This window comes from Pongo pygmaeus, chromosome 15, assembly GCF_028885625.2.
Source record: "Pongo pygmaeus isolate AG05252 chromosome 15, NHGRI_mPonPyg2-v2.0_pri, whole genome shotgun sequence".
Classification (NCBI taxonomy): Eukaryota; Metazoa; Chordata; class Mammalia; order Primates; family Hominidae; genus Pongo; species Pongo pygmaeus.
Genome location: NC_072388.2, coordinates 23003924 through 23016119, shown reverse-complemented (window position 1 = coordinate 23016119; position 12196 = coordinate 23003924). Strand labels below are relative to the sequence as shown.

Here is a 12196-nt window from a genome sequence, read left to right as displayed (position 1 = left end):
GGTGCAGCGCACCAGCATGGCACATGTATACATATGTAACTAACCTGCACATTGCACACATGTACCATAAAACCTAAAGTATAATAATAATAAAAAAAGAAAAAAAAACAGTATCATATAAAGCTGAGTGTGATGTTACCTGACATCACGTGCAATATTAATTTCAAGCAACAAAGCAGCAAGGCTTGTGTGTAGTGGGTTCATTCCAGAAACACGATGTGAAGATCATGCAGGTCAATTCCAGTGGGAAAAGGCAAGTCTTGGTTATACACCCTCTTAATTTTATAGCAGCTAATTCTAAAATCCTTTTGATTTAAGGCAGCTATTCCTAGTGGTGAAGTTGCAGCTTCCCTGCCCTATCTTTTCCCTGCCCTCTGGTGGCTAAGCTGTGAATATATGGACGGAGGCAGGAAAAGGAGATTTTCTTGTGCTGTCTCCCAACTCTTCTGCGCCGTTCCCCATCTTCCTGTTCCACCCCATTGGCCTCTTCCTTTTTTGAGAAAACTTGACTTTCCATGTGGCATGGGTAATAACTCTTAATTTACCAAGAGGAGTACCTTGAGGACAGAAACGGTCAGGCGTTACCTTGGGAAATAACCTGTCAAAACCTATCTGTATGCTAGTCTGCCCACAATTCTGTCTTAGTTATTGCTTCTCTGAACCAACACCATATCTGCAAAGAACAAGGTAGAGAATAAGGAAAAGTCACTGGAAAACCAGCCTCAAGTGCTATCCATGTCACTTCCCTAGTGATACGGTCTTGTGCAAGCCTCTTAACCTCTGCTAGTCTCAATCCTATCAGTAGAATTGTGACAATCAAGTGAGATAATATTCGTGAAGGTGCTTTATGATTGCAAAGTGCTATTCAAGTGTTGAGCAGTGTGGATAGGTTATTATCATAGTTATGAGTATGATATGAAAGCAAAGGGGACCAAGATTTTTCCTCCTATATCTGTTCTGAAGACCCAGACCTTTCATTCCAGCCTTGCATTCAACCAGATTTGCCTAGAACTGTATTTCCTCTGCTCCCTGTTTATCTGTGCTGATTTATCTTGGTTCATGTAGTGCTTGATGCAACTGAGTAACACTGAGTTAACCCCATTCTCCTCCCCTTAGTGCATAATTGAATCCCTTGAAATCCACCATTAAAGAAGAAAAATGGAAAAACATTTACTAAGTGCTTCCTCCAGTCCAGGCACTTTCTTCGCCTGAGATCCTTTTCCACAAACCACAGACTGTGCCCACAGAGGAGAAATTAAGAAGCCTTTGCAGCTGAGACCAGTGGAAATTGCATTTCTATTAAAAGCTCTCTGTGGCTAAATGTATCCATCCCAGGTACAAAGTTAAATGATGTAATAAACTTATTCAAAGACATAAAGTCATTATATAAAATGCCATTAAATATCTCACACTCCATGTTAACAAAATACAGCTATAAATTTCCTTTGGTTGTCATTTTGTAAGTTTGCTGTTTCTCAGTGATTTATGCATCGGCAAGTTCTTCACTATTGAATTTTGCTGCCCAGTCCTGGCAAATGGGATGTCAGGAATGCATGACCCTTTGAGATGCAATGGCTTTCAACTTTCTTGGTATCACCACTCCTGAGTTTGGGAGTACCAAGTTTCTTCTAGGGCTGGTTTCTATCACTGTTTTGTACCTGCTGGTTAAGTATGGTCCTGAGGCTCCATATTTCACATACTAGAGATCAGAGGTAAGGAGTCCCAACCATCCGATCCATGGTACAGAATTCAAGATTGGGAGCAGACACATCTACTCTGAGCTTTGAGACTGGATCATAGCTCTTACATGAAGCTGTACATTTTAGGGTGTTCTTTACTTGCTGGATGAAGGGGTAAAATGAAGAAGAAGCGTTGGAAGGAATATAGAGCATTCTATCTAGAAAAGTTCTGTGGTCCCAGTTTTCCTGTGGTTATTCACCGAAACCACAGGTCAAAAGGAAATAACATAAGATCCAGATATGTCTCATTGAACTTGCCTAATGCTGTGAACTTGTCAATGTTTTCATTTACCTTTGCAAGCCAAGTTGTAAATCCAGACAGGCCCCATCCTTTTGAGCCTCATCAGATAGAATACTGGCAGAATGGAAATGACTGGCATGTCAGTGATGGGATTATAGAGAAGCATTTAGGATTTTCCTAGGTCCTGCAGTCAATGGGTGTTCTTGCTGCAAGTGCGTCAGTCAAACCCAATCAAAAGAAATGTCGGCTTGTTTCCTAGACACTAGACGAGTGGCCTTTCTGAGTGTGACCTGCCGTCCTCTTACAGGGTACTCACCCTGCCGGAGTCTGGTCACTGTGGGTCAGCTGAGCCAGTTTCTGATGCTCCTGCTCTCTTCCTTTCAGGAAACAGCATCCTCCATTCAGCTGCTGACAGCGTGACCAGCGCAGTGCAGAAGGCAAGCCAGGCCTTGAATGAGCGTGGAGAGCGATTAGGCCGAGCAGAGGAGAAGACGGAAGACCTGAAGAACAGTGCCCAGCAGTTTGCAGAAACTGCGCACAAGGTGGGCCAAGAGAGGGGCAGACTTCTCAGCTCTGGGGTGTTGGGGAGCTACAGTGCCAAGAAACTTTATTTCAGTATTTTCCTGTGATGAGAGATACAAAATTAAGCTTTCTATTTCCCCTTTATGTAATTCCCATCTGCTACTTACTAAACACCTGAGTCGTGGAAAATTTCTTCTTGTACCTGGTTTCTTTGGCTCTTTTCTGATGTCCTCATCCATATCTCTGACCATCTGACATTGGATCTTTAGGAACTATGGACCATCTTTAGTTCCTGCTCAGAAGTTTAGGGCTCAGTTGTCGAGGCACAGAATAGGGGGTGGGGGAGAAGAGATCAGGTCTTCGAATATCCCTGCCCCACTTAGCCAACACATGGAGGACGTGAGGCTGCTCGTGCTTGCTTTTCCATCCTGTCCCTTTCTCATCCTGAGTCTAGCATTGTGTCCTTATCTCTTCACCAGACACAAAGCAAGCCCCAGTCCCAGGGAACTACGCACCTCGGGGCTAGTTTTCCCTCTGAGAGGGGTCGGTTTTTATTTCAGGGCCTCAATTCTGGGGCTCTGAGCTTGACCGGACCAGTGCTGAGCTGCCAGCAGTACCCCCTGCTGCCCCTGAATCCAGAGAAGGGCATTTCCTGCGTGACTGAGTGCACACTCTGCACATTCTCATACTCGCTGAGAACTGTGCCTTTTAGAAGAGAAAGGGTTAGTTTTTATTGGCAGCCAGCTATCTAAGGCAGTCACAAAGCAAAGGAAAGAGAGGCCCTGTTGGTCAGGTGATAAAGAGGATTTATTACTGTTCTTGTGCTTCAGATCAAAGGGCAGGTTTTTTTCTGGTTAGTGGTTTGAATTTAGGCTTCCAGAAACAACATCTGCTGATGACTTGTGTTGGCATGTCAGACTTATGATCTGGCCCTTCAAATACACTTTTCAGGTGACCTTTCAGGGAAAAAAATAACTGGCTTTAACAGAAACACCACTTCTGCTGAGGAAACAAGGATGGATAACCTAAAAAGCAATGAGAAAAATATTCCCAGCTGAGTTGCGGTGACCTCTTCTGGAGGCTCACGCTCAGGTCCAGCTGGGGATCCAGCTCTGAGTGGATGACTCCTGCCTTCTCTTCCTGCATCCCCTTTGCGCAGCCCTGTCTTGTCGTCTCATTCATTCTCTGTCGTGACAGGGTCTTACTGCACTGTTGCCTGTGGGGCCCATTTCAAGTTCCTTTAAGGAGAATTGGCCAGATCTATCTGAAAATGCAGACAGCCCTGCTGGAGGCCAGAGCCTCAGATTGCTGCTGTTGGTGCAGATGCAGAGAGAGTGAACTTGGATTGAAGGTCTCCCTAGTTCCTTCCTCCTTTCTCCAGCCTCTGTGACACAGAGATAATGATGACATGGAAATGCTGGCGTTACAGCCTCAGCTTCTTTAACAACAACAGCAGCTTCCGTGATTTCAATGGGAGACGGATAGTGGAAATCTGGGGAAACATTTAAGTTGTTGAGTTGGGTAGAGAAGGCTAAAGGGAATAACTTTATAACAGTCTTCAGTTCTGGGAAGGGTGATAGTACAGGCATTTTTCTTTCATGTCTTCCCACACAGAATAGAGCAATCAATAGTGCGCTGATAAAATTCTGCTAAAACAAGAGTTTAGGTTAATGATTAAACCATGAACCAGGTTACCAAGGAAGATTGTGAAATTGCTCTTCCTAAGGTGGCGTAGACAATACCTGGATGTCATCCACGTAGGCGTCTCTCCCAGAGGGGGCTGTACAAACACTGGATTGGATAACCTAACCAGATGGCCTGAATTCTTGGCCCTGGTAGCCCTGTTTCCCTGATACTGTGGACAAGTTTGCTAGGCAATTGGGAAAGCAATATGGAATAGTAGTTAACATCTTGTGTTTGAATATAGCTCTGTCATTTATCATCTTGGTGACCTTGGGCAAATGCTTAATTTCTCTAAGCCTCAGTTTTCTCATCAGTAGAATAGAGCACCATTCTTTATGAGAATAGTACCTACCTTCTAGAGTGTTCAGAGAATTGAATGAGTTCAAAGCTATTAGCACAGTATGTAGCACATATAAATCTAAATTACTATTATTTGTAATCATTTTCATAAATTTTTTTTCTACTAACCCTGCCCTATTCAGTCACATAATAAGCACTGTAGAGGGATTGGAGAATTGATACTGGTGATTGAGGATCCTCAACACAGGGACAGGGAAGGAATGGAGGAGAAGATTTTGTGCCTCCCAAACCCAAAGGGAAAGGGGTGTGGGAGGGCCCTCATGCTAACTGTTGATACTATCTAAACACAGATCAGCCCTTGAAACAGGACCCATCAGGATAGAAACTAATGGGGCCACCAAAGGCAAAGGGGTCTCTGGCTTGACCTGTGGGAAAATTTATGCCTAGCAGTTACCTGCTTTCACTCGGGAGGGGTGAGGCGTGGACAGCTTGTGTTTATTTTGGTTTCCCCTCCCTTAGGTCATCTCGGGGGGAAGAGGAGGGGCTACTAGTGTCTGTTAATGTGTATGAGAGTGTGAAAGTGTCATGGCCAGACTTTGCAGTTGTGTGAAACTGGGATGTGTCCCTGTGAATCACTGGCGCTGGCAGTATTCCTGACGAGCAGATTGACCTCTCTAGATAAGGTGTGGCTATTTTCCCAGGGACTAGGACTCTTGATTTGGACCTGCTAGCATAGGCTGACCATGAAGATGTCATTTTACTGGACGAGCCACAGCCAGGCCTGCTGGTGAGGGGAGAGTTCAGAGATGGAACCCAGGCATTCTACCCTGGGTAGACAAGCATGGCTCTGTTGACTCAGAAGGAGTAAGCTGTGCTTACAAGTGGGGGCCAGAACACATGGCGGAGTCCTGAGCAGAAAATGGCAATGCCAGGTGGCAGCTCCTAGAGCTCCCAGTTGAATAAGGGCACCGAACCCCAGCTGGAGAGTTTGGCACACCTTTGTAGAGTCCAGTAGAAAATAACTTGGCCTTCTAACTTGTTCCAGGACTCCTGCAGTGACCCAGGTGCAAGAGTGAATGGATCACTTTTGCACAACCCTGACTTCAAAATACGCAGGTGCTTGTTGTCTACAGTGCAGATAGAAAATGATCCTTCCGCCCTGCCTCCCTAGACTGACTCCCCCACCTCCACTCTGGTGAGCCTGGTTTGAGGAAATGTGGTCCTTTCTTGAGCTCCGGGCTTCATGCAAAGTTAGTCTCAGGAAAGTGCACCACAATCGCAGAAACAGATCTGCTCACTTTCCATTGCCAAAAAGCGCAATGTTGCAGCAGATGCAATGCTTTGACGGCCCCGCCATAGGCAGTGAGTCAGTAGGCAAGAGCATTACCCACACTCAGACATCCTCAGATGACATTTCTTGCAGAAAAAAACATTGACCTGCCCTGTTTTGCACTAGCCTACGTGTGTGGGGGAAGAAAGGGCGTGTGGCCTTTCTCTCACTGCGAGGGAATGGCTGCCTCTATCCTTACTACCTAAGGAGCTCAGGTCTGGGTCTTAGGAGCACAGGTCTGATAATATATAATATCATATTATTATAAAATAATACTATTATGTTATGATAGTATTATAAAAAAATAAAATACATGATTTTATTATTTATCAACAATAATATATTGATACTATATCTCCCTGGTATCAGTCATGATTTTATTATTATCATTTTTTAGGTCGAGTAGGTTACATGCATAGCATTGAAAGGGAACTCTTTCCATGAGATATTAAGAACACAAAATATATCAAAAGGAAATTTTAAATTTTAACAACTCTGACACCTAAATTTATCCATTGGCATTTAGAGTTGGAGACTTTTTTATAGACATAAGAGGAGGCTGAGGTGTGGAGCAGCTGTGACTTTAGAGCGCAAGGTCATACAGCAGATTTGCAGCAGCAGGTATCCTGACCTCATTTCATGCAGTGCTCTTTATGCTCTACCTCCCTGCCTTCCATATTCTAACGCTTCTAATTCCTAGGGAATTTTTAAACAAAAACTAAAATGATACTACTTTCTTAGTCCATTCAAGCTGCTATAACAAAATACCATAAACTGGGTGACTTATATACAACAGAAATTTATTTCTCACAATTCTGGAGGCTGGGAAGTCAAAGATCAAGGTACTGGCAAATCCTGTGTCTGGTGAGGGCCAATTGTTTGATTCATAGACGGCATCTCCTCATCGTGTCCTCACATGGTGGAAGCGGTGAGGGGTCTCGCTTCAGCCACTTTATAAGGACACTAATCTCATTCATGAGTGCTCTGCCCTCATGACCTAACTACCTCTCAAAGGTTCCACCTTCTAATAGTATCACCTTGGGGGTTAGGTTTCAACATAAGAATTTTGGGGAAATATAAACATTTGGACCATGGCAATACTCAAATAGCAAAATGTCCAGTCTTAACTGTATTTCTGCAAATCTTAGCTGGTCGTGGCCCAGGGGCTCCCCTTAGCTCCATTCCAGATGCACTGTCCTGGTTACCAGGGTCTGGTTTGAACAGCAGCACAATCACTGCTGAAGATTAACAGCTGTGGGTAAATTGGCACAAGCCCATTTGTTGAAAGTTAACAGCTCATTGAATACCAGGACAGCAGCACTGATCAAATATTTATGGTCAGTATTTATTATGCACAACACTTAACCACTCTGTGTTGATGTGATGGTCCATGTTGCTGAAGAATGTATAAAAACTAGAAGTAGAGCAAGAAGTAGAGGCCGTAGAGTGATGAGGTTCAGAGTGTGGCCGGGAAGTGGGACAGATCTGAGCTAGAGCCCTGGCTCCGCCATTTGCACCAACCTGGACTATATGTTTCCTAGACTATAAACTCCTTGAGGTCAGGAGTCCTTAGCCACCTCCACCCTTCTTGGCAAGAACGCAAATCACTCAGCAGGACAGCCTGGGCACATTCGGAACTTCCCAAACCCTGTGTCTGACAGTTGACTGACTATCGGCGTTAGCATTGCAGAAGATCTGTGGAGGTCTTCGCTGGCATCACCAGACAGAGGTACCAGGAGCTCTTTCAGCTGAGGTTTCCCAAGCAGAGATTAACTTATCAACATGAGGACTGGTCCAAAGGTCCCTCTATCACATGCAAACCTGGCTGGGGACACTTCTTGTGAGTGTTGACCCTGCCTTTGCTGGTGGCTTAGCTGAGATGGCAGCCCCAGGGTTATAACTTATTTGTCGAAGATGTCAAGAAGAGAAAGAGAAGACTCAGGTTGCCCTGGGTTTTGCTGAAGAAATGGATCAGTGACATCTTCCAAAATGATGCAGAGCCCCACTGGGTGAAATCAGTAGGATCGGCCTTACTAATTCTTAAAAGGTAGAGAGCCTGGTCAGGATGCAGATGACAGGGCTTTCTGCAAAGTTATTGCCTGCAGAGAATCACCTGTTCTTTGCTCAAAGGATTTCTGAGCCACAGAACTCTAACCCCAGTTGTTCTGAGCCCCAACCATAGGAATTAGTCCCTGATATCAGACTCTGGATACATGGGGAGTTAGAGTTCAGCCTCTGTTCTGCCTTCTGGTTCACATCATTGTATAGACTCCTTGGAAAAGATCTGGCTAAGAAAAGTGAGGACAAATTTAATTTTATGTTCTGTACCTGCATATCATTTCCTTAAATACATTATCATGGGCTGGCTGGGCTTGGGAAAATATTGACTGATACTGTGGTATTTGATGTTCCCATTTAAAAGACCTAATATTTCAATAGACTGTGTTTTACAAACACCAATGGGGAAGGCATAAATCAAAGTCGGGATTTGGTGTGTTTTGGCCCTCGTCAGTAACACAATTAAATTGTGAAGGGCTGTGGACTTGGTCGAATGTCCAGGCTGCATATTAAATAGATGGTTGTAGATTGTCTCACTAAAAGCTGTTGATTTTTAATACTTCATGAGATGCCAGTAAATACAATTCAGGGGTGTTGCTTCTCCTGGATAGCTGGGAACCCCAGCTACTCCTAGGGTAATTCACTCATTCTGCCTGTCCATTGGTTTTTTCATTTGTTCCTTCAGTGTGATGCAGGAACACCACACAGCACTCCCTCCCGCCTGGATGCATACACCAGCAAAGCTATCATAAGGAAAACTAACAAATGAAATGTCCCATGAGCTATTTGAGAAAATGTTGCACATTTAAAGGTGCTACTGTAATTAGTAATGGTGATCTGCCACAGAGAGTAGAATCTTGGTGCTGCTTCTCATTGTGGAGGTGGAGAGGGAGCAGCACAGTGAAATCTCTCTGCTAATACCTGCTAACAAAGTCTTACTTTTCTCATTCCTCTCTCTCCTTAGCTTGCCATGAAGCACAAATGTTGAGAAACTGCCTATCCTGTTGACCCTTCTTAAGAGAAACTGAAGAGTTTGTTCAGCAGTTTTTACAAGAATTCGAGACCTCCGCTTGCTTCTTTTTTTCCAATATTTGGACACTTAGAGTGGTTTTTGTTTTTTCCTTTCAGATGTTAATGTGAAAGAAAGGGTGTTGCATTTTTACATTTCCCTAATGATCTTGCTAATAAATGCTACAATAGCATCAGCTTCATTTTGGGTTTTTGCCTCCTCCCACTGTGTGTATGTGTGTATATGTATGTTTTGAATATGTTTTCTTTATTAAAAAATATTTTTTGTAGTTTGAATATGAAATTTGGACCAAATGATAAACTGCGCTGAGTCTAAACTGGCAACATATATTTTTTTCTCTGATATTAAGCAGGAAGGCATTTTAATGTGGTGACATCAGATGTTATTTTTCCTAGATGAAAATAAAAGTCAAGCAGTGATTAGTTTCACTCACTGTCCTAGCTACACTTAATTTGAAGATTAAAATTCTACATTGTGGAAAACAATTGAATTTATTGGGGAAAACAGCAGTCTTAGATTTTGCTCCTTGCATAGTAATCTTTTGTATGAACCACCACCAGCGTTCAAAAAAAAACAAATCAGAATCGCAGATAGAAATCATCTCTTTCCTGAGTTACAGTTTAAATACTCTTGCTACTTGTATCCAGGGTGTTTACTTGGAATTATCATATGAAGGGTAAAAATTTGAGAGTAAAGGCCTAAAGAAAAGCCTATCTGAAGCCCTCTGTGTACTCACAGATGTTTCTCTTGTCATTGTCATAGTGATGGTCGCTGGTATGGAAAAGTGCTTATATTTTTATCAAAAAATTGATTTGTCCAGATAAAGGTCTGTGTCAATGATAATATGAACAAGTAGTACATTTAAAATATTTGTCTTGTCTTTTTACAGTCATGCCTATTTTAGAGACACCTTCATAATGTCCTTGGGAAAGGGCCTTTAGTTTCTTGGTATCTGGATTTTGGAGGTTTTGATGTTGTTTTTGCTATCTATTTATTTAATGTAATTTAACATGTGAGTTTCTTGACAAATTGCATTTAATGGCAATTGCACCTTGCCTGGTCTGATATAAAACACCACAATCACGAACCTTTACATTGCAGTCAGTTTCAGTACAATTGGTCACACACCTCGTGATTTTCTCTTACTCAAGATAATAAGAGGCTTAGAGTCTAGAAGTTTTGTTTCCTAGAGGATTAAAATGCTAAACATAGAAAAAGCTGTGCTTTTTTAATGAAACTAGGAGACAAGCTGCACATCTCAGACACATTGTAAGCCTACCACTGCAGCGCATTGATTTTTAAGCTGCCTGAATCTTCAGGACCCCTGTCTATTCCATCCTATCCATTTTGCCAATGGAGTCGATGTGTATTGCAGCCTCTTAGGAGCATAAGATGACTTTTGGATTGTTAATACTGATTTAAATAGCTGAAATTCTCCTAATAAAGCATTCCCAGGGAGAGAGAAAGTTTGTCTATTGGGGGAAAAAATATTAGACGGTGCACATTAAAAGGGAGATGAGATTTGTCAGAGACAAATTTCAGAATCCTTTTAGATGATCCCGTTCAAGAAAACCCTCTATAAAATTTAATGAACTATATAAGTTAACTATAATATTTTATACTTTCTTTTTGGTGTCTTAAAAATTTAAAGAAGCGAGGAACATGCCATTTGGTGAGTACCGTTGGAAGCTATTTTAATTTCTAGGAAAAGCCCCAAATATCACTCCAAATAGATTTTGTTTGCAGATCTCAGTTCAGAATACACACACACACACACACACACACACACACACACACACAGAGAGATGTATTTATCTTTCCAAATTGGATTCTGGTTTCAGAGATAGAGAGTTGGTATAAATAATTGAAAGGATAAATCTAAAACCCCCTGACAGTCCGCCAAATTCAAGAACAGAATTGGTTGCCAACTCTCTAACAACAGTGTTTGGGAAGCTGATTCCAAAGTAGCTGAGGATGAGGTCATAAGCATACTGTGAAACCCAAGATTCTTCTTCCCTGGTAGAATTATAATAGTTACTCTTGATAAATATAAGTATTCCATGTCTTGCCCTCTTTCCTCACTCTCTGCTTATCCTTTTAGACCTAAATTTCATTGGAAATAGCCTGAATTAGGAGAAAGCCCATCTGAATCTTTATTAGCCCGCTCTAATGATTAGTTTCCAGGTTGTGTTCATACCTTTGACCTCTCAGTGTCAAAGTCCTACCTAGGCCTTCCCACAACAGAGAGGGCAATAACAGCAATCCCTGCCCCTCCTTTACCTCCCAGCCTCTTGCAGAGGAGCCCAGTGATAACACATGTGAAGTTCTTTGCTATCCTCTGTAGAAGGTGCTGCAGTACAAAGTATTAGTACAGTCTTAGACAAAATAACTCTCATCATTTGGGACCAGTTTGGTTGGTTGAGCTTGCCAGAAGACATTTCATTTGTTTGTTTCATTTCTGCACTTCTCTATAAATTTTGGGATACTATATTTCTGTGAAGGACATTGTGTAGACAACTCAAGAAGGAAAGAAACTTTCCAGTATTACCACTTCTTCCTGGAATATAGCTGTAGTATTTCTCACTAGTATTATTAGATACCTGTGTACAGAAAGTATGCAGTTATTCAGGTTAATGTTTCATATTAAAGAATGTATTTGTAAAATGTAACATGATCAGTAGTTACCTTTTTTCAAGCTCTGAAGAAGTTCAGATTACGTGTTAGACTTAAGTTACAGTGAACTCTGTTTTAATACTACTTTTGTGGCTAGCAAAGGTTGTGCATCTATTTAAAATTATTTACAGGATGCTCTAAATAAGGGGCATTAAAGATAGGTTTAGCTCTTAATTTTAGAAATTGTGACACTACTGATGTCTGTCGTACAGTTATTCTTCAGAAGTTCTCTGAGATGTCAAATATAATTTTTGTTTAATTCAGAGATAAGTAACACCTGCTCTATTGATTCACTATTATAACAAACCCTAATTTTGTCATTAAATATTTTAACTCGGTGATGAAATTTGTTTCTTGCAGTTATTTATGAAATCTATAAAACACTACCAAATAAGTACATGTCACCACATTTTTTATGCTAATAGGAAAATCTTATGTGCCTAAGGGGAAACCTCAGAACTAGTATTAGCATGATGATAAAATGTCATTACATATGTTCTAATGGAAAAGCTTGGAATGTAATAAAGACTAAAGAGCTAACCTTAATTTAGACAATGGGCATCTATTCAGCAAGTTTTTTTTTTCCTTCTCCTGGGTGAAGCAATTAAGCCAATTAATAA

General features: G+C 41.8%; 1 protein-coding gene across 8 annotated transcripts in view; it reads left to right on the top strand.

Annotated features, from left to right (window-relative positions):
• Positions 1 to 11922, top strand: part of STXBP6 (syntaxin binding protein 6) — a 244777-nt gene extending 232855 nt beyond the window's left edge. For all 8 annotated transcript variants that reach the window (XM_063651492.1, XM_054449071.2, XM_054449067.2 and 5 more), the window contains 2 exons: positions 2365 to 2522; positions 8838 to 11922. In XM_063651492.1, the coding sequence (XP_063507562.1) occupies positions 2365 to 2522; positions 8838 to 8861 (182 nt within the window). In that variant the 3' untranslated portion in view covers positions 8862 to 11922. The remainder of the gene's footprint in view (positions 1 to 2364; positions 2523 to 8837) is intronic.
• The last annotated feature ends 274 nt before the right edge of the window (positions 11923 to 12196 follow it).